The following is a 19329-nucleotide window of genomic DNA, read 5'->3' as shown; positions in this document are numbered from 1 at the left end:
TGGTGTGCGCCCGTTCAGTTACGTGTGCTGTTAGCACCAGTAACCATGGCTGAGTGAAGTTTATCTCCGGATTTGCTCTATGTGATGTATGTCAACTCTGTTATCGAATATGCTGATTACACCACTGTCATTGATTATGATGCTGCTACCATGGGGCTATATGAAACATTAATACATAAATGCAGTCAGTGATCACACTATCCGTTACTCAGTTATCGGTTATTCAGTTGTCATCTAGCAAAATTCGTGTGATACTGGATATTATACCTGTTATAATAATTGTTATATATTTATTATCTATCTCTGTGAAATGGACCTCCGACTCTCATGATAAAGTAAATAATAAGCTATTTTAAAATAATAAATTAATAATTTCAACAACCAAGAAAATCAACTTGTTACCTGTAAACTGCACTGTGCACGTAAGTTCAAATGTTATAAAAAAAGTTGGAAATGCGGATTTATATTAAATTCTCTGAACTGTACTGAACAACAAAATTTTCATACTTTATAGTCGAATCTATAATTTACCTATAATTATTTGCATAAATACCCTAATAGTTATAACATTATTTAAATTTATGCGAAATGCTGGTAAATTATCATATCATGATTATAAAACCTTAAACCGTGATTTAACAATTTAAAATTCGTCATATCTTTATATTCTCTAACGGTGTAACATGTATATTATAACATTGAAAATACAGTGATGACTGGCGCTGCTCCCATCCTAAGTAGAAAGCGCTTGCTACCGTTTAACTCAAGAAGGTGGTGGTGGTGATCTAACTATTCAGTAGATGAGTATTATATGGATGAATCATTGTTGTTGATGGTGGTTATTTCTTATTACTTCATATATTTTGAGGATAGCCTACTGCCACTACACTAGTATGCATTTTCATTTGTCTCCATCTTGGTGTTTACAAACGGACATCTTAGAGTAGCTTACGTTCAATAATCCATTTAAAAACAATGACTAGGAACCTGAGCAAATAGATTAAAAATAATAACATGATAATATAAAGCATTTAATTTACCATCATAATAAAATCTTTTGAATTAATATTTAATTGAAAATTATTAAACATCACGATGATAAATATAAGTACTAGAGGAACCAAATTTAAATATAACTAAATAACCATGGAATTTTTAGGTAGTTTCAAATTTTAAACTATAATCCATTTAATTTTTAGGTATTAAGAAAATACCTAATAAAGATGAACAACGGCAATACATTTTCTTACAGTCAGGTAATGCTAAATGGATGAATCTAATACCTAAATATATATATTGATTAGTAATGGAGCACAAAGCACAGATTGAACGTTAGCAATGGATTTTCGGAGATAGAAGCTATGTATACAAATTGATGATATAGCAATGATTTTGGGATGAATTCTCTTATCAAATATTGCTAGCGGACCGTACATTGAAGTATGTTATACGATTTATATGATAAAAGAATTATAGAACACAACAATACAAAGAATATTATACTAATTACAGCTTCAAATCATTGTTATTCCGGATTTTAAGATTTAAAATATTACCTTAAATCGTGTTGGAACCTGGTGGTAGCGAACTAGCGAAGGTAGTGTATCACCATAGACTTATACAATATATAAGTCTATGTGTATCACAAAATAATAATTATTATCATTAATTGTTATTAGGTGTTATTAGTTCCACGAACTAAGATAATATACTTAGTTCGTATTAATTCTTAGAGGGTGGTTTATGGTTAATAAAATGTTTATCTGGACGGTAGAACATTAAAATTGATAACATAATCATGAATAAAAGCGGATTCATTATGTTTGGAATTTGGATAATAATAATAAATACTACCTTTTATTAAATTATTATTTATATGTGTCATTATTAGAAATATCAATTATTAAATATTAAGATTATAGTATTAAAGTATCGTTAACATTATTGATTTTTACTAAAAATTTGAATTAACCATGACATTTTCACCTTAAAAATAATCACAGTTATGAATTTTATTTAAAAGTATGTTTTGTTTATTGTATTCAATTCAAAATTATTTGAAAATTCACTGTGATAATATGTATATTATATAATTATTCGTAAATTATTTTCAATTTTGAATGAAAATTAAAAAAATAATAACTAAATAAAATGAACACTTGTGCTTGTAACTATAAATTAATTATTCTTACATTGAATTCAAAGTATTACCAAAACACATTTTTATCTTCACACTGTAAGTTATTAATAAATTATAATAATGATTTTAATAAATAAATAAATAATGATTTAAATTGTTATTTAGATAATTGGTCCAAGTATCAACGTGTAATTCTACCACGACCCATTTCTAATGGTTCTGCTAAATCTGAAACAAGATATTTAAAACAGCTCCTAATAAAATCTATAAAAATTGCTTCAATGGTTTTTGGTGCATCATTATTAGCATTTGGAGGATATCTACTAGGTTGTAAATTGTTTTAAATCTTTTAAATTTGTACTTACTTATTTCTAATACATAAAAATATTAAAAATTAAATATATTTTAATAATTTGCCATTTTATGTTTTGTTCTTAAATAGTTCTCAATATGAAATAATATTAATAATAATTTTAAGTTAATATTTACAAAAAAAAATAATTTTTTCTAAATTGTATGCTCGAGTGTGTGTGTGTGGAAATCTTAAATTTAATTTTATTGTTATGAATTTATAAATATCATGAACTTTTTACATTCCTAGGGACTTGCTTCTTCTCCTACATTACTAATATCTAACCATACATTACAACACACTCAACACTGTGTTTTATACTAATACTCCAATTAACTGATTTTGTTTTAATTTTTTTTTTCCAATTTTCATATGAACTAATTTTTATGTACCATTGGAATTGCTTAGTATTAACAACATTTGTGGTTTTGAATAATCAAATCCGACAGAATAATTTTAATATTAGTATTCTACCATCAATTTAAAATGCATTTTGAAGATATACAATTAGTTTTGAATTAAAACAAATCTAAATAATTGAAATATATTTAAAATATGTTGATTTTAAAAACCTAATAACTTTTAAATAATCTTTTTTATTTTTGTTAAAAACATAGTGTTTGAAGATGATGATTTAGTTCAAAAAGAAAATAAAAATGTTCCACATATTGTTAAGATCTATGAACAGATATGTTTTAAAATAGAATTTTATCATAAGGTATGTTATGTTTTTGGATTTTATTATAAATTAGTTACATGTTAAGAATAATATTTAAATATATAATCAATTATTAAAAATGCATTAAGTTTCTACTTCTTTGATAATAATTTTGTTTTTATTTAAATGAATTATTTAGTTGTTTACAATTCCTGCAACCAATAAATTATTACCAGATTCATTACCAGATTATTATGATAAACCTCGATATACACTTGTGTTAGAAATTACTGATCTTCTTGTACATCCAGAATGGAGTGTAAGATAATAATTCTGCACTTAATAAGTAAGATGTATTTTAATTATAAATTAAATTGTATTTTCAGTATAGTACAGGCTGGAGTTTTAAAAAGAGGCCAAATGTAGACTATTTTTTGGAAAGAGTTGGAAAGTTTTTTGAAGTAGTTGTATACACGGCTGAAAATGGTTATGTATGTATTTTTTTTTACATTCAATTATTTTAATTGTATTTATTAAAATATATTTTATTAGTACATGGTTATTTTATTTTTATTAAAGATTACTTCTCCAATATTAGATGAAATTGATCCTAATGGTTGGATTCAATATCGATTATCACGTCAATGTGCTGAATTTCGAAATGGTCAATTAGTAAAAAATATTGAAAGAATTAATCGTGATTTATCAAAAGTCATTGTAATAGATTGGAATACGAGTTGGACACAACTTCATCCTTATAATACTCTAATTATACCTAGGTGGAATGGTGATGAAAATGACAACTCGCTTATTGACCTTGCAGACTTCTTAAAAGGTTTGGTTATTCTATTAAATTTTTTAATTATGACTGTTATGAATATTGGTGTAATTTAATATTAATTATAGCGGTATTTGTAAATGAAGAAAAAGATGTTAGAGAGATTTTAAATGAATTTAAACAATATGATGATCCTATAAAGGCATTTCGAGAAAATCAAAGAATATTAAAGGTAAAATTATTATATTAAATAATATTTTTATTTTATTACAACTGGTGTTTTAAAGCAACTATATGTGTGCTTCATTTTAAATTTATTTTGTATGTTTTTGTGCTAAAACAATTAAATACAATCGCAATGTATTATTTTTTATTTTACAATTTCTTATTATTAATACAATTTGCAAGTAATTACAAGTTTAAAATAAATAAATTAGTATGATATTATACATATAATCTTAAGTATAAAACATATTTTATATTAAATAATATAATGTCAAGAGTTGATTATTGATATTAAACCAATCATACCGCAACATCGCATGCGTACGCTTGCGATCAATTTTATGGTGTGGCAAAGTACAAAACATTAAGCGTTCCCTCTCGAACCCGACTTCAGATTCCTCTTTGTAAATGTAGAAATTTTTATAGCATATTTATAAACATAAATCTTATCTTACCCACCCCTTTCCAAGTGGGCAGGTCGTATACACCTGTAAGGTTTTAAGCACCTGCATTAAGAGTACAATAGATATTAATATTATCTAATACAAAATAAAAGAGCTTAGATAATTGAATATTTTATGTATTTTCAAGTTTTGAAAAGACAAATAATAAAATATAAATTGTTTTATCAATAAGTATTGATAAAAATTAAGTGAGACACCATTCATCAGACGACTCCTATAGACATATGTTGATTTGGTTTTAGTTCTATTACTAACTATATCATTTTATAAGTATAATGATTGAACCATATTATAAATTAATTATTTTTATTTTAAAATACTTTTTAGGGAAACTAAGGATGAAAAATAATAATAAAAATAAACAAATGAATAGTGGTTTCATGGATACCATGGATTTTGATGTACTAAAAATGCAATCAATTTATTTATGCATGGTACTTAATACCTGATAAATGCATAGTGAATATCTCTCTCATAATATAAGTTTTTATAACTGAACAATTAAAAATTAAAATTCGTTTAGTTTCCATATTTTATAGTGTATTTTGTACTCGCCTTTTCTTTAAGCTATGTAATCTGATTTTGTTTTATACGGTGTATAATCAAAGTCTGTCGATTTAGAATGTATTTGTTATATTAAAATGAAATATAAGGTTTAAATAAAGTGGTAAAATATATTCTTAAAATAGTCAAATTTTATTGCTTTGGTGAAATGTTCAATGTAATTTACCGGCCGCCCAACACATCTATCCGATAATCAAATTCTTCCCCAGCGTTACTGGTCAAATCTGGTGTCCGGCATTCGCTGGCAGCTCTGGTTACAGTTTTAAAGCTCTTCCAGTTTGTAGTAATGGTGGTACATACACTTTATCATGTAGCCCATAAAAATCATTTTCAATGAAAGGTCAGGGGAGCGTGGTGTGGCGGATGAATATTGATGGTATTAAGCTTCCTTCGGTAATCCACAGCTAGAGTTCCGTTTAAATACGTGAACTAACTTCCACGTCACGTGGTGCTCCATCATTGCGAAAAACAAACTCATCACTATCCACTTATAACTATGAAACAACCATATTTGCAACATATTTTAGATAATATTATTTACCCGTTACTACTGCTGTTTTCTGTAAAAATAGATATCGCTTTTCCTGGAAATTGCAGAAAACATTGATTTTGGTGAATCTCTTTGATGCTCAACAGTTGCGTGTGGTTGCTCTAAAGTATTAAATCCTGACATTATGGCGGTTGACTTTCCGCCGATGAAATCTTGGCTGATCCGAAAAAACAATGCGTGAGACAAATGACAAATTTTCTTCTTGTTTTTCGGATATGAAATTGCAAAAATCAATCCTTTTTTGTTTGTCATCGGTTAGAGTATTCGGTATGCCTTCAATTTCAAACGACGTCGTAGAACACGCCAAACGGTCGAATGTGGGAGATCTAGCTCTAGGCCTGCACGACGTGTAGACTTCTGTGGACTTCGAACGAAACTTTGTCGAACTCGCTCGATGTTTTCGTCAGAGGTACGAGGTCGACCTGAGCGTTTCTGTGCACACAGACAACCACTTTCTTGGAAAGTTTGGTGCCAACGTCGAATGCTTTAAGCAGTAGGAGCTTCAGTTCCATAAGTTCTTCGAAAATCACGTTGAACGGTTATCGCCGACTCGCACTTATTGAAACGTAAGATGCAAAATGCTTTCTGTTGCGGAGTCGCCATAACGAAACAAACTAACGATTCCTAGTTCACTAACCATTACGGTGCCAAATTTATCAACTAGATAACTTAAAATAAACTTGATTATCTAATCTTTCCATTAATACATTGGTCATTAACCTGCGTTTAACCGTCGCCGAACTATATCAGTTCGTAATCGGATGAAGACTTTTGAAACACCGTGTATTCAATATATTTTAAGAAATTGTTGCACATACGTAAAATATATTATAAAATCAGCTGTTGGATTTGTACTATTTACTAAATTCTTATTATTTATTTCTAAGACTAATAAAATATTGTTATTTAATTCTTTTGCTTCAAATCTAGTAATTTTACTACTATATTACTCTATGGTATAACCGCCATGTACTATTTACTAATATATTTCAAATTTTAATAACTATGTTATTTTATGCTTATCCCATTTTATTCAACAAATAATATAATAGGCAGGTGACACCCAAAATCTTATTTGTTATAAATTATGATATTCTAATACCATACATGGTGATTCTGTTATTAAGAATATTCAATATTTCAAAAGATGTAGTTTTTGTAAAAAATAAAATAAATTATATATACAAATATTTAGCATCATAAAATTGGTAGTATTTACTGTTAATTGTTAATGAACGATAATCTAATTTTTCATTTCATATTCTAAAGTATATACTTTTACCAGTGTTAGGATACTTCATAGTAGACAGGATATTCAGCAGAAGTTACTTATAACATTGATTATAGAATATTTTATAATCAATACTTATAAGTTATAAAGTTACAACAAATTAATTATTTGCCTGAAATTTTATTTTATTTTGATATTGACATATTGTGAAGACATTAATGTATCAATTTTGTAATCTACAGTGGTGATATAATATTAAGAAAAGAGTAAGTAGAGAAAATGTTTAACACCATCTCTTTAAAACAAAAGTATTAAAATTAAAGATATTGAATAAGAATTGAAATCGGATTCTGCCTTTTATCAATAGTTTTTTGAAGACGACTGTGTTAATATTATGGTTCATCAGAGTTTTTCGCACCTACGGGTGTTTTTGGCTTGATAATGCTATAAAAACAAATCATAATTAATAATACATAAACGAGCAATGTATTAAATAGCCAACATGTAACACACAATAAATTTGGTTATAATTATAGCACACAAAAAGTATTTATACATATTAATTACCCATCATAATTCAAGGTCAACGCATTGCTCACACGTTTTACAATCTTCACAGCAGTTTCAACACTCATGCCATCGAAATCAGCAACTGTAACTGCAAAACTCCCAGTAGCAAAAAAACGAAGGGTCAACAGAAACTGTGTCATTGGAGTATTAGGATCAGTACTGAAACATAAATAATGGTTAAGTCTTACCTATTTGTTTAGTTACTATAGGATATCAATTATTAGCAATGTTTAATTTCTAATACATTAAAAGTAATAAAGAATAAACTAGCACAGTTCATAGGTTCTTTAAGTCTTACATTATTATGTACACTCATAACAAAATAAAACATCAATTAAGTAAGTAATAAAGACAATTCAAATTACCTTGCTGTAAAGAATAGTATGTCATCGGATATTTCCTTGAGAATGCGCAGCACCGATGTTTTTTTCAGAAGAAATTTTCTGATAAACTCCGGGTCACTATAAGCTGTAAAGTATACATTTTTTCGAGCGTCATCATCACCTTTTTGGTCTTCATCAGAATCAGAACCAAATCTGTTGCCAAGTAATAATGAATTAAGCTTAGCTCTAGACATTATTATGCGGAATATAGTATCGAAACACAATACACAACTTATGTCAAAAAGACGAAAACACAAAATGGTCGGCGAAAATTATAACACGAACGACAAAAGATCAATAAGTAGTTTACTAGTTTGTGTCGCTGTTTAATAGTTAATACTATTGTATACAGCGCCACAGCGGTAGTTTACAACATTACAACTGGTGTCGCGGCAAACCAGTGTGTCACAGACCGCGGCACACCATTACACCAGTGTGCCACGAGCACCTTTGAAATGTGCCGCGATAAATCTATTGATGGAATTAATTTTGTATTTTTATATATATATATGTGTATTATATATAAAATTATATATTTCACGTATTATATGAATTGGTGTGCTGCAAAAATGTTGTAGAAGAAGTGTGCTAGGTACATTGTTAAAAAGGTTGAAAACCACTGATATACAGTATGACCGGGAGTAGGGAACTATACATAATGTATATTATAGTGCCTTACCGGTTGATGGTGGTTTACCGGTAAGATAACCGTTATAATTCTGTCGATTATCATCATTCAATCCGACCGTAAAGTAACCATTTTACGGAAACGTCATTACGGAGACTAATCACCTAACCGGAGATTGTAAGAACCAACTGTCCATAAAAATATTAGACGAACCGCCGGTTAGCGTTAATCGACACTTTACATCAATGATCTCAAACTCAAATTACCTACGGGCCATATATTTTTTCAAAAAAAATTCGCGGGCCAAATTTTAAGTGTCACTTTTATACTTATACACTAGAAACTAAAGACAAAATGAAGGCAAAAATACATACAAAATCCATTTATTTACTTTTTATTACTACAAAATTATCATTGAAAAAATATAATGATCGTTAACTTAAAAAAAAATTATAATTAAAATTTAAAAATAGCTTGAATATTTGATAATTTTTATTTTTGAGCTGCACTATTTTCATATTTTTGTTCAAAATGTATTTTTATTACGGGCCACATAGAAGGGGTTCACGGGCCACTTGTGGCCCGCGGGCCGTATGTTTGAGACCACTGCTTTACATTGTAAGAACGGGCCTAACAATAATAAGAAAAATACAATTTTCTATTACGTTTAAATATGTTATATTCTATCTTCTGGCTGCACTGTAAATATAACCGTCCAAATTGTTTTCAAATTTTAATAATTCGAGTACGTACTATACAGGTAATAAGAAATTACTAATAATGTAGAATCTATCCATAAAAGTGTATGGAATAGCTTGAGGAATAATGTGTTTATACTGTATTAACAATAAATATTACTGTAAGTAGTCAGTGTCCAGTGATCACTGCTCCGTGAGTAACTATTACAATTATTTATTGTTAGTTCGTTATCGGTTATTCCTCTATGGCTGTTAGTGGTTGTTTTGAATGTAAATGTCAATCGTAAATATTCTTTAACTATGGCTATGCTCCTATGGTAGTATGGTTCGATGTTCACTATTCACTCATCACTCGTCACTTCGTCTGATAATTAATGAAATAATAAGTGAAATGTCTGGTTTTTTTTATATATAGACATTGTTCGTGTATTTTTAGTTGTTAAAATTTTATGTTTGTCTTTAAAGATTTATGATAAAGGTAAGTGTACATATATTTTAATTTTTTGTGTTATTTTAATCAGATTTATACAAAAACTACCATATCTTGTACATTATATACTGAATACGTAGTATTAAATATTTATTGTATATATTCAGTAATTTTATAGAGAAAATAGTATTACTAAAACAGAATCTATTTCTCAAAGATATATAGGTAGCTCAAAATTATTTAAAATTTATTCTCGCAAATTTATGAAAAACTATTTAAGTACACTTATATTTTTAATTTTATATTTCATTTATGTAATAAACCAGTTTCCTAGTTTATATTATTATACTTATCTTTTACAAATTCTATAAAAATAAAGTAATTTGCTCTATTTGTATATTAGTTATGTAATTTTTTCATTTATTTTGATTTCATACTATTTAAAAGTCATGAATATCTGTAAGAGAATTAAAAAAAAAAAGGAAAGTTTTTAATAATTATATTTACTTCTTGGCTTACCCTATGAAATTTTAAATAATTGATGTTTAAAATAATTATTATTTTGTTTATATTAAAATTATTCAATAAAGAAATTATATAGAATATATTTTTTGATATTTGAACTTTTTGAATACATATCATAGGTACCTAAAACATTTGTTTTAATAATAATATAAGTTTCTTTTTTTGGCTACCTATTAAATTTACATTATATGTGGGTTACAAATAACAATGTTCACACAAACTATTTATTTTTTTTCATGAGATATTATGTGTGCATTAAATCATAAACTTGTATAAACAATTTAAAATAGTGACTTATGTTGAATATATTTAACTAAATTTATGTCCTTGGAAAAGTAAATTCTCTTTTGTGATAAAAATAAACGAAACATATACCTATTTAAAATAGATATTATTGAAAAATAAAATTCAAATGTGTAACAACAATTTATTAATATGTTTAAAAGAAGTTTTAGTTTCTGTATTTCTTCATCATAGGAAGATGTTACAGTTGTTTTACTAGTTTTGAAATGGCTTAGTTCTCTACCTACAATTACAAAATAATGTATATATTTTACATATAACACACTAGATTTTTTTTTGTTTTATTTATTATTTAGAATTGTCACTATGGATGCTTATGATAAATTAGAAAAAATTGGTGAAGGGACCTATGGAGTTGTGTACAAGTGTATGGAACGTTCTTCAAAAGAAATTGTAGCAGTAAAGAAGATACGTATGGAAATGGAAGATGAAGGTATACCAGCTACTGCTATCAGAGAAATTAGTATATTGAAAGAACTTAACCATCCAAATATTGTGAAGTAATTTTAATTAAATTAAAATTTTTATGTTTTTATATTTAATTTATAAATTGTATTTAGTTTAAGGGAAATACTTATGGATGACTCACGATTATATTTAGTATTTGAATTTGTCCCCATGGATTTAAAAAAATTCATAGACTCTAGGCCTAAAAAACACTTAGATGAAATGATGACTAGATCTTTTACTTATCAGGTAAATTTGTGTTAATCAAGTTCTAAGAATTCTATTGCAAATTGATTATGTTTTAGTTATTAGTAGCCATCTATTATTGTCACGTGAGGAGGATATTACATAGAGACTTAAAACCGCAAAATATATTAGTTAATATAAAACATAATATATTAAAAGTTGCTGATTTTGGTTTGGGTCGTACTTTTGGTTTGCCAATTCGTGTTTACACACATGAGGTATGTACAATACTTTGGTTTTTAGTTAGGTAAATTATAATACTTTTACTTCTTAATTAGGTAGTAACATTGTGGTATCGAGCTCCTGAAGTGCTATTAAATACTCAATGCTATGGCTGTCCAATTGATATGTGGTCAGTAGCATGTATATTTGCAGAAATGGCTTGTGGAAAACCTTTATTTCAAGGAGATTCAGAAATTGATCAACTTTTTCATATTTTCAGGCATGCAAAAATTTTTAATTATATTATATTGAAAACTCAAATTATTTTTAAACTATTTTTTAAGAAACCTTTTATTCACATTTGCTTCATTTTTAAAGATATATAATATAATATTACAAATAAATAAGTGTATACTAAATATTCTGTTTATAAGAATATAATACATATATACTATATTTAGTAGTTCATTTAAAAATATATTTAAACATTAGCTTTCTACATCCAGATTGTCAGACCTTTTTAACTTGATAATAAAATATTGAAATATTTAATTTTAATATTCTAGATTTGAGTTACTAAACTAGCTACTTCAGTTATTTAGTTTTTTATTCAATTCAGTTTAAATAAAATACTTGGAATAATTTTAAGAGTAAAAGAAAAAAACTTATAAATATTTCCGGTCTTTAATTTTTTCCAATTACCTCATCACCATATTATATTGGCTGACAATATGTGGGTACTACATACTTAATTTTAAATGACATTGATGCATTATTAATATTAATATAAATTTCTGTTTATTTTAGGATATTAACTACACCAAATGAAAATACATGGCCTGGTGTTTCAGAATTAAAGGACTACAAACCTTCATTTCCTACATGGAGCGAAAACATATTAAAGAAGTCTGTCAAGAATATAAATAATGTGGGATTGGACTTACTTCAAGTATAATTAATTACAACATTAAATTATCTAGATTAAATTTATTTATTAATTTTCTCTTACAGAAAATGTTGATCTACAATCCAAGTAAACGTATCAATGCCAGAGATGCACTACAACACCATTATTTCAAGGATCTCAATAAAAATACTCTTCCAGCACTTCCAGAAATTAAATTTTGATATTACAATAATTTCACAAATATTATCTAAGTACAAAAATGTTTTGTTTTATTAAAGTTAAACATTTTTATTTTATATTAATAAAATTATGAAAACTAGAATTTAATATTTTATATACGACAGAAATAAACAATAATTTTCTTGTAATTTATTTTATCGAACCCAAGTTCACTGCATTTGGATGAATGCTATGTCTAAGGAGTTATTTATTTTTAATTTATATATTCATTTATTGTATTTTACTTGAAGAATGAATCTTTTAAGGTCAAATTCTTCTAAATGACAAATGTTTATTTTTTTAATCAAGACTCATCAAAATTATAAAGTATTTAAGAATTACTTTGAATCAAATTGTTTGAAATTCAACTACTTTATATATTATTTTTTCGCTTGTGGAAAAATCAAGTATCTAATAATTAATTCAAATTATGTATAAGGAATACTTAAAAAAATGTATACTTTATCATTCTGTTAAATGTTTAACCCAACTATTTTTGTTACCTTAGTTATTGCCAAGTGCTAACACATTATATAATATAGATGGATAGGACGATATGATACTTAAAAAACATACTGTATGAGATTGTTTTGTAAACTTGGCTGCGAAACGTTTACTAAAACATCAATGGGCGCATTTTCAAGTACGATTCCATTTAAAAATTAAACAGGATACCGGAGTGGCAGAGTACTTGATTGTGAATAGGTATTATTCCGCAAGGGGTTTAGATCCTTTTGAAATAATTCTCATTGACCCTAGTCTGATACTCTTTTGTTCTGAAAGTCTGTACCTAATATTATGGTGATATCCTTAAAATTTAACTTCTAAACCTTAGTTATCAATCCATATCATGATTAAATAGATGGACTACTTTAAGATAGACTATTAGCAGTCTATGAATTATGAAACACTATGTTGTTATAATGCTATTTAACTATCTAGGTATTTCAATTTTTAATTCCGATTAAAAATTGCTTTATTTGAATTATGATTAAAAAATTTAATTTATGATTAATAAGTGTTTAGCGGGCCTTATTTTTGTTTCAGGCGTGTGGTAGCACTGCTTCAGCGTACAATGTTGTGGATTGGCTGGTCGACGGTAAGAGACCAATTCGTGGTTGCTCGTTTCTGTCTGACGTTTGCGCGGTGTCGCATAATCTCATTGGTGACGAGTATTTCGGCCAATCGTTGGAATAATCTCCGGACCAATATCCCGCTGTCCAATGTAAGTTCGCCTCGAAATTCGCACTTAACTTTATACGCTAGTTGTAATGCACGCGCGAACCCGCTAAAGGGCTTTCTGTTAGTTCATTTTTTGATTTGACCTCGGTGGGGAGTCCTGTACTCGAGTGCTATGACGACGTTGTTCGTAGCGGCCATCGCTCGTACCGCTGAGTTCGCCATGGGAAATCCGTTGCATCTGGAGCCGTCGGCTTGTCTGACTCCCAGTTGCCCTGTGATCTCACCCTCCCTTCTCAATCCACCATCTTAACATATCAAAATTTTTTTTTTTATCGATTAATTTTTTGTGCCCGGTCGACATCATACGTTTTATGCTAATTATAATGAGTCTGATGACAACTGTACCGTTTTCAGTGGAAGTAATAAAACCCATCGATCATGGACCAACAGATCGGCTCAGACGGGAGCAGTGGACACATGACTGTTGTCCAAGCGATTCCGACGACCAACAATCAAGTGCAAGTTGTCCAGGCCGGCCAGGTGATACAGAGCGCTAATGGTCAGCAGATCGTCGTGCATGCTGTTCCCCAAAATGCTGGCCAATCAGTACACTTGGGTTCGCCGGGTAACCAGCAATTGCAGTTGCTCCAACTACCCGTACAAGTATGCATACTTTACCTTTTTAGTCCTTCTTTTGTGTGTTTGCAGTGTTAGTGTTTGTCTTTATTATGGTACTTAATTTAGCAGCAGGCGCAAGCGCAGTTAATTCAGACACCTGATGGACAAACATTTATTTACCAGCCTGTACAAGTTGATAATGGGCAATCGATTGCTCAACAACAAACTCAACCAACACGTATGTTTTACTTAGCACTCATTATTCTGGTATTTACAAGTCACAATAACTGTTATTATTACTTACTATATTTTCAGTAATAAGCATAAATGGAAATATCATGCAATTATCCAGTCCACCATCAGGTGGTTCACCCACTGTCACTCAAGCAGCTACGACTGTTGCACAAGCAGTTCCCCAGAACCAGCAAAACATTGTTATGGTAATATTGATACTCATACATTTAATTAAATCAAATATTTTAAATTTTTAATGGTCCTTTAAGAATTGTACTGTATCCATTATACTCTTCATCTTATCCAACTTAATTTTTCTATACTCATTTCTTGACTACTAATTCAGGTTTTTGATTTATCTAATGTTGTCTCAGCCTGAATACTTTTTCCATATCTTTTCCTTAAAGATTTTAGATCTCTATAAGAGGTTATTCCATTCGAATATTTTAATCATTACATATTAAAAAGTAATTAGATTACAATTACTATAGACTTTAGTATATCATTTTTAGTCTTTTTTTTTCTTAGAGACTTAAAATTAGCCACCAGTGAAAAGTGTAATTTTCAACTATCTTCTTGTTATTATTAAATTTGGCAAATAGATTCTTATGTGTTAGTTTGAAATGGGGAAAATAAACTATTATGTTCCAAGTTTTTTTCAAATAATTTTTAACCTATTAGACTAGTGTTTATATTAAGCAGTTGTGTACTTGTATATACAACTATTTTATCAAATATTATATATTATGATAATATCTGCATATACAAGTACAGTATTTTTGAATAATATCTTAAAATCTAGGCCTATTGTTTATCAGATCACCATCTTTTCTTCAATGCTAAGTTGTTAATTTAAAGATGGTTGGAGACAAAGCATTACATTTGTAATTTAATTATTTTTTATGCTTAAAGTATTCAAAATTATTCTAATGTTATTCATAGTTTATCTTATAATATTTTATTCTATGGTTGTTTAAAATGTATAAATGTCTTTCCCATGTTTATTATATATTTCTAAAGTCTGTTTAATATTAAAAATATACTCAGTAATAACTAATTTATATTAGCTTTTAAGAGTACAATTCTAGTTATATCAGAATTGCGAGTAAAAATTTTTATATCTATAGTTAGGAGTTAAATCCCTCAATTATTTTTTTGTTTGTGGAGTTAGTTTTCTTATAGATGGGACAGATGATTGCTATTTGTTTTCTTAGATATTCTACACTTAGGTTACCAACTGTTGTATATCTATTTTAAATAGTTCTAGATTAATAATAGTATTGGTTTTTGTAGTTTTAATATTAGTGAATGTATCAATTTAATCAAACATAATTAAAAAAATTTATTATAGATGGTACCAAATGGGACTGCTACCAGTAATAATCAATTTCAACGGGTACCCACAACAGCAGAGTTCCTTGAAGAGGAACCATTGTATGTAAATGCTAAACAGTATAAAAGAATACTGAAAAGAAGGCAAGCAAGAGCAAAATTAGAGGCTGAAGGGAAAATTCCAAAAACTCGACAAGTAAACAATATCATTTTTTTAAAACTTCAAATATATTAAATGTAATCAAACATTTTTATTTTAGAAATATCTGTACGAATCGCGTCACAAACATGCTATGAATCGTATACGAGGAGAAGGTGGCCGTTTCCATTCGGGATCCCTAAAGAGAATGAGTATGTCAAGTAGTAAAAATATGCAAAATGATGACTGTAACATTCGAATGGACAATCACAGTTACCATGTAACTATTAAACGTCAAATTGACGATGAACAAAATTTGCAATCGCATAATGGATTAGTTTATAGCATAAGTGGCTAATAAAAAAAATGCCTATTTTCTCATTTGAACTAAGAGTAATGTGTTAACTGTTAAATTTAAAAAAGTGTTTTTGAATTATCTTAATTACTTGTAAATTTTTAAGACTTAATTTTAATTTATTATTTTCTTTTTTATTAGTATACTTTGTTGAATACTATAGTCACCTTAGTGAAGTATGAGATTATCATTATTATTTTTCTTTTTATTTGTAATTAAGTTTCCAACCTTTATAAAGTTATAAGTAGTTTTTTTTTTCAAATGTACATAATATAAATAATTAAATAAATAAAAACTTATTTTTTTTATGAAGTCTAAAAACATATCTTCTTATTGAACAAGTTAGTATAGATTCTATAATAACACTTGATATTTATACATTTAAAATATGAAATGAAATGTTTAATGTACAACATTATACAGTAAAATATTTTATAAATAAACATTATCATTGATTATAATTTTTTATTTGTACATTCTACTTACTACATGTGTTATATCACTAAATATTCATAGTGAAATGTGACAAGGGCCAAATTCGACAAATAACTCGTCCATGTATTAATCCTTTAGGTACAGGACCAAACTCCCAAGAATCTGTTGAATTTGTTTGATTGTCACCTTCCAACCATACTGAGCCTCTTGGTACCTATACAAAATTTAATAATTCATAAAAATAAAAGTTGGTTTGAAGTCTAAACACTTAGGTATGTAAACTGTCGAATAGTACTATATCTAGACTTAGTCTATAACAATAGTGGATGAACGGAACTTCACCATATTTAATAACTGGTATATATTATAAGAAAGAACCATAGAAAGTATATTATGTAATATTTGTGCACCAGAAAATGAATTTCAAAATTAGGAAGTAAGAAAGGAATAGTACACACTACACTGTTAAAAGTTATATAATAAATTAGGTGCCAATATATTTAAATTAATGTGGATGGGAGAAATGTTAGGTCTGATGCACATGGAAAAGTAAGCTACAGTAGAACTCTAACCTTAAGGACGGGTTATGATCAGATTATCTGAAAATTCAGATTTATAGTATGTACAATGTATAGTAATTAAATTATATAATTTATTATACATAAATTAATACTAAAAAATTGAATGCGAGCATATATATATATATAGTAAAAAATGATTTAGAAAAACATTGAATTAAACATATTTTATTATTTTTATACCTGTTATAAATTGGTAAATTCAAATGTATTTTTTAAGCAATATATTAAATATTGATGATATTATGGCAGATCAACCAGAATAGTGGACAAGAGAGGCTTTACTATAATATAGTGAAAATGATTTATCCATCAGTTACTATCATAAGATTGTTGTCAAAACAAAGTCTCCAAAAATACCATTACAATTCTTTATAATCTTACCACTTCATAATTTATTCCTCTTCTAACCATTTGGCCATCAACGGCTTTCACTCTCTTCAAAATAAATTTTTTATATTCTTCAGGTGATTTTGCAACAACTAAATCTCCTTTATCTACATTGTTGAACATCTTTGAGGAACGTAGAATAATTACCAAATCGCCAGAGTGAATAGATGGCTCCATGGAATCACCTGAACACTAAAATTATCCAATAAGAATTTAGTAGGTTATGTTAGGTGTTTAAGTTCACAAAGATAGTGACTACTTACTAAGAATATATCTGCTACATATTCTGTTATGCAGTGAGCAACACAGAAATATTGAAAAGATGTAAAAACAAAACTTCTTACTTTTTTAAACATAATTTATTGAAAATATGAAACTCAATAATAATATGAGTATGTTATTAGGCATCAGTTTTTTATTATTATTATAGAATAAATACATTTGTAAATTGTATGATGATTAGTCGTGTCAATGACCATAATATTAAAAGTATAAGTTAGTTACATAAAACAAATTAACTAAAAAATAAAATCTTTAAATTTAAAATGTCTTGTAAATTAAACTTCCAGATTATTTAAAATATTTTGACATCATAATTCATAATTTATACTTTAAACTTTCATAATAATAATTAATAAATTATTTGACAATGTAGATACATAATATTAGATAGGTAGGTACTAAATAATACATATTAATTAATAACGTTATATTAATCTATTCTGTGATAGTATGAGATAATTGATAATAATATCACGAAAGCTTGCCGGTATCCACAATTTGTTGATAAGATGAATATCATAAATTCTGAATTCACGACTTTTTAGTATTGACAGATTCGTTCACTTTTTTTCTGAATTGTGAGTTATTATGTAACTTTATTACTTTGTATTCAAAGTTCATACAACTAAAAATATATTATTATAGATTATAATCCACTATCCAGTGACTATCAGCATATTTTCTACAGACCACAGAATAGATTAAAATAAAAAATCTTTTTTCCTGTGGTACGGCAGTTTCAAAAGATCGATTCTAACAGTGTTTTGGCGGGTTGTAGTCTGTGTAATTTTAGATACCTATTAGTATAATAGCACAGATATATATATCTGTGTATAATAGTTAATAAATTACTATTCTGACCTTGGATACCATATACATCACAGTACATACTAAGTCACTAATTAATAATTATTTTATGCCTTCATTAGATCACTGAACAACGGTTAGGTTAGATGAAACTTACAAGTAAAAATAAAATACAATCTAGCTCCTTAAGAAATCTGAGCTCAGATTTTTTTAAATATACCCAGTTTTACATTTAAACTTTGTCCGACATATTTAAAGAAATATTTTACATTAACCAAAGGACACCATGATAAATGGATAATTTAGTCTTTCATTCAATTGAATAGTTTATAAAAATTGTTGATATGTGTGATTGGTTTTTATATTTTAAAAGAATACAAAATATCAAATATTACATAAATAAATTGTTAATAGTGTTTGATCATATACAGTTATTTTTTAGTTAGCCAGCTTAACTTAACATCACTAGATGTTAAACATCGCTATAAAAGTACCAA

General features: G+C 27.6%; 5 protein-coding genes across 8 annotated transcripts; 3 read left to right on the top strand and 2 right to left on the bottom strand.

Annotated features, from left to right (window-relative positions):
* The first annotated feature begins 2117 nt into the window (after positions 1–2117).
* Positions 2118–4966, top strand: LOC112599207 (mitochondrial import inner membrane translocase subunit TIM50-C-like). Its single transcript, XM_025346021.1, has 8 exons — positions 2118–2236; positions 2306–2467; positions 3110–3210; positions 3350–3469; positions 3537–3641; positions 3730–3985; positions 4057–4163; positions 4946–4966. Exons 1-8 carry the CDS (start codon positions 2152–2154, stop codon positions 4964–4966), a joined length of 957 nt encoding a protein of 318 aa, XP_025201806.1. The 5' UTR covers positions 2118–2151.
* A 2160-nt stretch (positions 4967–7126) lies between these two features.
* On the bottom strand, positions 7127–8241 carry LOC112599038. The gene is made up of 3 exons (XM_025345742.1): positions 7898–8241; positions 7530–7691; positions 7127–7406 (listed from the first exon to the last, which is right to left on the bottom strand). Exons 1-3 carry the CDS (start codon positions 8107–8109, stop codon positions 7355–7357), a joined length of 426 nt encoding a protein of 141 aa, XP_025201527.1. The 5' UTR covers positions 8110–8241; the 3' UTR covers positions 7127–7354.
* Positions 8242–9281: 1040 nt separating this feature from the next.
* Positions 9282–12512, top strand: LOC112598899 (cyclin-dependent kinase 1-like). Of its 2 annotated transcripts, XM_025345563.1 has the most exons (7): positions 9282–9719; positions 10796–10999; positions 11060–11195; positions 11252–11410; positions 11471–11634; positions 12162–12303; positions 12366–12482. In XM_025345563.1, exons 2-7 carry the CDS (start codon positions 10806–10808, stop codon positions 12480–12482), a joined length of 912 nt encoding a protein of 303 aa, XP_025201348.1. In that variant the 5' UTR covers positions 9282–9719; positions 10796–10805. The 2 variants fall into 2 exon arrangements, with proteins under 2 accessions (XP_025201348.1, XP_025201349.1); XM_025345564.1 differs by lacking the exon at positions 9282–9719 and having other exon boundaries at positions 10806–10999; positions 12366–12512.
* Positions 12513–13513: 1001 nt separating this feature from the next.
* LOC112599053 (nuclear transcription factor Y subunit alpha-like) lies at positions 13514–16577 on the top strand. Of its 3 annotated transcripts, none has more exons than XM_025345769.1 (6): positions 13514–13705; positions 14077–14325; positions 14407–14518; positions 14596–14720; positions 15866–16042; positions 16107–16577. In XM_025345769.1, exons 2-6 carry the CDS (start codon positions 14101–14103, stop codon positions 16341–16343), a joined length of 876 nt encoding a protein of 291 aa, XP_025201554.1. In that variant the 5' UTR covers positions 13514–13705; positions 14077–14100; the 3' UTR covers positions 16344–16577. The 3 variants fall into 3 exon arrangements, with proteins under 3 accessions (XP_025201554.1, XP_025201556.1, XP_025201555.1); XM_025345771.1 differs by having other exon boundaries at positions 13516–13705; positions 14410–14518; XM_025345770.1 differs by lacking the exon at positions 13514–13705 and having other exon boundaries at positions 13713–14325.
* Positions 16578–16664: 87 nt separating this feature from the next.
* On the bottom strand, positions 16665–18259 carry LOC112599054 (mitochondrial inner membrane protease subunit 1). The gene is made up of 3 exons (XM_025345772.1): positions 18007–18259; positions 17738–17935; positions 16665–16989 (listed from the first exon to the last, which is right to left on the bottom strand). The coding sequence occupies exons 1-3, from the start codon at positions 18097–18099 to the stop codon at positions 16843–16845; spliced, it is 438 nt and encodes a 145-aa protein (XP_025201557.1). The 5' UTR covers positions 18100–18259; the 3' UTR covers positions 16665–16842.
* Positions 18260–19329: the final 1070 nt, after the last annotated feature.

Source organism: Melanaphis sacchari, unplaced genomic scaffold (assembly GCF_002803265.2).
Source record: "Melanaphis sacchari strain LSU unplaced genomic scaffold, SCAv2.0 Contig4_pilon_pilon, whole genome shotgun sequence".
NCBI classification, from domain to species: Eukaryota; Metazoa; Arthropoda; class Insecta; order Hemiptera; family Aphididae; genus Melanaphis; species Melanaphis sacchari.
The sequence above is the reverse complement of the archived record's forward strand: the minus strand, read 5'-3'. Positions and strand labels throughout refer to the sequence as shown.

What these genes read in the sequence shown, in the direction of transcription:
- LOC112599207 (XM_025346021.1), top strand. Translation starts at nt 2,152, where the DNA reads ATGAACACTTGTGCTTGTAACTATAAATTAATTATTCTTACATTGAAT. An exon ending in TTGTACATCCAGAATGGAGT is followed by an intron (nt 3,470 to 3,536) that starts GTAAGATAATAA and finishes TTGTATTTTCAG; the next exon opens with TATAGTACAGGCTGGAGTTT. An exon ending in ACACGGCTGAAAATGGTTAT is followed by an intron (nt 3,642 to 3,729) that starts GTATGTATTTTT and finishes TTTTTATTAAAG; the next exon opens with ATTACTTCTCCAATATTAGA.
- LOC112599038 (XM_025345742.1), bottom strand. Translation starts at nt 8,109, where the DNA reads ATGTCTAGAGCTAAGCTTAATTCATTATTACTTGGCAACAGATTTGGT. An exon ending in ATACTATTCTTTACAGCAAG is followed by an intron (nt 7,692 to 7,897) that starts GTAATTTGAATT and finishes TTTATGTTTCAG; the next exon opens with TACTGATCCTAATACTCCAA. An exon ending in TTGACCTTGAATTATGATGG is followed by an intron (nt 7,407 to 7,529) that starts GTAATTAATATG and finishes TTGTTTTTATAG; the next exon opens with CATTATCAAGCCAAAAACAC.
- LOC112598899 (XM_025345564.1), top strand. Translation starts at nt 10,806, where the DNA reads ATGGATGCTTATGATAAATTAGAAAAAATTGGTGAAGGGACCTATGGA. An exon ending in CTAGATCTTTTACTTATCAG is followed by an intron (nt 11,196 to 11,251) that starts GTAAATTTGTGT and finishes ATTATGTTTTAG; the next exon opens with TTATTAGTAGCCATCTATTA. An exon ending in TGGGATTGGACTTACTTCAA is followed by an intron (nt 12,304 to 12,365) that starts GTATAATTAATT and finishes TTTCTCTTACAG; the next exon opens with AAAATGTTGATCTACAATCC.
- LOC112599053 (XM_025345769.1), top strand. Translation starts at nt 14,101, where the DNA reads ATGGACCAACAGATCGGCTCAGACGGGAGCAGTGGACACATGACTGTT. An exon ending in TGCTCCAACTACCCGTACAA is followed by an intron (nt 14,326 to 14,406) that starts GTATGCATACTT and finishes TACTTAATTTAG; the next exon opens with CAGCAGGCGCAAGCGCAGTT. An exon ending in ACAACAAACTCAACCAACAC is followed by an intron (nt 14,519 to 14,595) that starts GTATGTTTTACT and finishes CTATATTTTCAG; the next exon opens with TAATAAGCATAAATGGAAAT.
- LOC112599054 (XM_025345772.1), bottom strand. Translation starts at nt 18,099, where the DNA reads ATGTTTAAAAAAGTAAGAAGTTTTGTTTTTACATCTTTTCAATATTTC. An exon ending in ATGTAGCAGATATATTCTTA is followed by an intron (nt 17,936 to 18,006) that starts GTAAGTAGTCAC and finishes GGATAATTTTAG; the next exon opens with TGTTCAGGTGATTCCATGGA. An exon ending in GAGGAATAAATTATGAAGTG is followed by an intron (nt 16,990 to 17,737) that starts GTAAGATTATAA and finishes AATTTTGTATAG; the next exon opens with GTACCAAGAGGCTCAGTATG.